This window comes from Sinocyclocheilus anshuiensis, unplaced genomic scaffold, assembly GCF_001515605.1.
Source record: "Sinocyclocheilus anshuiensis isolate Anshui unplaced genomic scaffold, SAMN03320099.WGS_v1.1 scaffold697, whole genome shotgun sequence".
NCBI classification, from domain to species: Eukaryota; Metazoa; Chordata; class Actinopteri; order Cypriniformes; family Cyprinidae; genus Sinocyclocheilus; species Sinocyclocheilus anshuiensis.
The window spans coordinates 1,034,320-1,038,468 of NW_015538036.1; the positions used below are offsets into that span (position 1 = coordinate 1,034,320).

Genomic DNA, 4,149 nt, shown 5'->3' on the forward strand with positions numbered 1-4,149 from the left:
TAATATTTTTTTGGAACCTGTGATACTTTTTTCAGGATTCTTTGATGAACAAAAAGTTAAAAAGAACAGCATTATTCAAAATATAAATCTTTTCTAACAATATAAGTTGTTACCATCACGTTTTATTAATTTAATTCATCCTTGCTAAAAGAAATGATTAATTTCTTAAAAAAAAAATAAATAAATTACTGACCCCAAACATTTGAACAGTAGTGTATATTATTACAAAATGTTTATTTTTTAAATTAATGCTGTTCTTTTTTACTTTTTATTCATCGAGGAATCCTGAAAAAAGTATCACAGGTTCCAAAATAAATATTATTAAGCAGTAAAAACTGTTTCCAACATTGATAATAAATCAGCTTATTAGAATGATTTCTGAAGGATCATGTGACACTGAAGACTGGAGTAATGATGCTGAAAATTCAGCTTTGCATCACAGGAATAAATTATGTTTTAAAATATATTAAAATAGTAAACTGTTATTTTCAATTGCAATAATATTTCATAAAATTACTGTTTTTTCTGTATTTTTGATCAAATAAATGCAACTTTGGTGAGAAAAAGAGACTTCTTAAAAAACATAAAAAATCTTTCTGATCCCAATCTTTTGAATTGTAGTGTATACATATATGTGTGTGTGTGTGTATGTCTGTTTATTTATTTATATTTTACAATACATACTCCCCCCCTCTTTTTAACTATTTTATATAAACTAAAGTATATAAATACACTCGTTAAACAGGTTGTACTCCACTGTAATGTTTATATGTATTTTTCTATTTGACTGTAACTTTTCCATTACAATGTCAGACTTCCGGCAAATGAGATGTACATTATTTATGTCAACACTCAGTGCTCTTCAACATGTACACAATATGCCAAAGGTCTGCCCACCTCCTGGCACACACGGTATTGGTCGATGGCCCAGACAGTTGGCACGTGGGTGGCAAGCAGCTGGTACTGAGTAAGGGTGGTATTGCAGGCACGGGCACAGATCAGTCGGGTCTTGCCCACCGCGTTATCACCCACCACCACACACTTTATGGTCTCCACGTTAGGTCGCTCATAATCTGTGTCTATATCCATGGAGAGGGCCCTGAAAGACAGAGAAGGAGAGAGATCATTTCAGTGTTGATAATCATCATTGCATTGATGAAAAACATGACAAAACTCACTTTCCTAATAAATTTCCATTTATGTTTAACTTAGAATGAATAAAAAAAATAATAATAACAAGAGTTACAAAACATTCAATTCGGTCCATTCACTGTGGTGACTCAAATCAACGTCCACAATAATGAATGGCGTCATCAATACTCACTACTCATTCACCAAATGTTCAAAGTTTAAAGAAAAAGCAATTTCTGTCTGAGGAAGGAACAACAAAGACAGCCAACACAGTTCTGCACTTGGCTGTACAGCGTTTCAAAGTGTTCCGAGTTTCAAAGTCAATGTGAACAAGTGCATCTAGCGCATTTTTTGTTTTTTTGAAAGTCTCAGAAGAATCCACCTGAAGCTAACTCAATGTTGATTTGTATGAAAGAACACAGCTAAACCAGACAGCATTAATACACATGCTTTTCCCAGGATACTGAAACAAACAGCGTTAACACAAACACTCACATAAACACTGACTTAAAGTATCAAGACTGCAGCTCTCTGCAGAGAAAAGAAGAAAATAAAAACAACTCTGCTGAGGGATGCAGCTGAAACAAACCATTAGGAGACCCGCGTGCCAACACATATGACTTTAACTTAATATCCATGACAACTAGCAAGTTCTCTTTTAGGTTCAAACAAAAGCAAGCAATGTGAGATTGCTTTTTTCCCTAAAACAATAACAGATTTTTGTTGCGTAATGAATGTAGACATTTGTTCGACAAGCTGAACTGCCTTGCTTCAGAGTCACATAAATTTGAGCATGTGAAAACAAGAATAAATATTAATACACCACTATAATAAAAGAGGCCATATGAAATTAAATACAAATGATTTTGGGAACCGTAACTCCTCTGTGGCTTTAAAAGTGGATTGAATTACCCTTGGTAAATGCACTAAAAGTGTACTGAGCCGCACAAATCAATTAGCTTTCCTGGAAACAATAAAGAATTTCCTTGAATAAACACACAGGCAAAACCCTTGGCCAACTAAGAGCAGTGTATTCTTTTGATACAGCTATCTACATTACAAGCCGTCCTGAGCTCCGCTGTCCAAGTCAGCTAACGTTCCATAAAAAGAGTTCATGAAAGATTAATGGAGCCACTGTTTATTGTTCCACTGACAAAGACGTCACACAGTTCTGGCCTCCAAAGACATACTGGGGTCGAAAAATGATTCTCATTCATTCAATTCATTCTGAGTAGCAAGGTGCCAATTCTGACCAAGATTAGCAAACTCAAAAACTGCCCGTAATAGGTAAAGAGACGTTTTATCTAGAGCAGCGGTGCTCAGTTAATTCCTCGTGAGGGGAATGTAACAGCCAGCTTTGAGGTTTTGGATCAGTGAAGGAGGTTTCAGAGAAATGTTGTCAGTGGTAAGGGTGCTCTGGAGGAAGCTTCTTTCACAGGTTACATAACAATGGTGGCACAACGGGCTGATGAAGCTGAGCTGTAAATGTTACTACAGCTTTGTGTTACCTAACAGTAATCTTTATAACTGTTCTGTGAGAGTCATCAACATTTATAGAGGATGTTATAAAGGTGAAGATTATTATGACTGCATATTAAAAATGCTAAAATGATTAAAAACAAGTTAGCGGGGAGTCCTAACTCTAATTTTTAAAGAAACAGACTTGAGCATGTTTTCTCACCGTGCAAAAAGTAGGGTGGTGGGTACAGAGATGAGAGTGCAGACTTGTGCACAATGTTTCCACTATTTAACTCTATTTGAATATGTTTAAAAAAGCTACATTATCAACTTCTATACATTCAAGGGATATTTTATTGAAAAAAGACAATTCCGTCATCATTTACTCGTCGTCATGTCATTTCGAACTTCTATGATTCTTTGGAAAACAAATTTTAGATTTTTATAATTTTATAACAGTACCATTTAAAGGTTTGGGGTCAGTAAGATTTGCTTAAAAGAAATGAATACTTTTATTCAGCAACATTAAAGACATTTATAATGTTACCACAGATTTCTATTTCAAATAAATGGTTATCTTGAACAAAGAATTCTGAAAAAAATGAATCACGTATCATTTCCACAAAAATATTAAGCAGCACAAATATTTTCAACACTGATAATAAGAAATGTTCCCTTTCAGTCAGTCACGTTCGACGTTACGTCAGTCGTGACTGACAAATTGGGATATCGCTTCGATAGACCAATCACCTTCGAGTGTTAACTAAACAAGCCAATGACAGTTGGCGTGCGTGTTTCGCCACGCGCATCCCGCCCCGCAGCGCGGGTATAAAAGGAGAGCGCGTGCAAACGCACATCAGCTTTTCGCTTCAGAGCCGAGCCTTCTAGTAAGCAAATCTCCGCGAGTGTTTTGAAGAAACAGCTGGCGTTGGTGTGACGGCGTATCAGCGGGGGTTGCCATCCAGGCTGCTGAAACCTCGGCGAGCTGCAGCTGTCATTCTGCGGTCCCGCCGCGACCTCCCCTGGGCGCTTCAGCGCTCTCTCTGAGAGTGTTTTTTCCTTTCTAAAAGAGCAAATTCTAAAAGAGCTCCACGAGCGACGGGCGTCTTTTTAAAGATGGCTTCCCGCTCGTGCGTTTCTGGATGTGGTCGTTTCCTGGCTTCATCTGACGGTCACGATCGCTGTGTCTCGTGCTTGGGCTTTCAGCACGCTGAGGCAGCGCTCGTGGATGAGTCATGTTCTCATTGCGGGAACATGACCATCGCGATGTTGCGGTCCAGATACCTCCTCTAACATTCTATGCTTTTGAATTTTCTATTCATCAAAGATGTATCACAGTTTCTACTACTGTTTTCATCATTGATAATAAGAAGAAATATTTCTTGAGCACCAAATTAGCATATTATAATGATTTCTGAAGGATCATGTGACACTGAAGACTGGAGTAATTCAACTTTGCATCACAGGAATAAATTACGTTTGAAAATACATTTATTATTTTAAGTCAAGTCAAGTCAAGTCTGCTTTATTGTCAATTCTTCCACATGTACAGCACATACA

At 37.1% G+C, this 4,149-nt stretch overlaps 1 protein-coding gene across 4 annotated transcripts in view; it reads right to left on the minus strand.

Annotated features, from left to right (window-relative positions):
* Nucleotides 1-4,149, minus strand: part of LOC107680668 (rho-related BTB domain-containing protein 2-like) — a 48,708-nt gene that overhangs the window by 17,112 nt on the left and 27,447 nt on the right. For all 4 annotated transcript variants that reach the window (XM_016476697.1, XM_016476692.1, XM_016476684.1 and 1 more), the window contains one exon: nucleotides 898-1,099. In XM_016476697.1, the coding sequence (XP_016332183.1) occupies nucleotides 898-1,089 (192 nt within the window). In that variant the 5' untranslated portion in view covers nucleotides 1,090-1,099. The remainder of the gene's footprint in view (nucleotides 1-897; nucleotides 1,100-4,149) is intronic.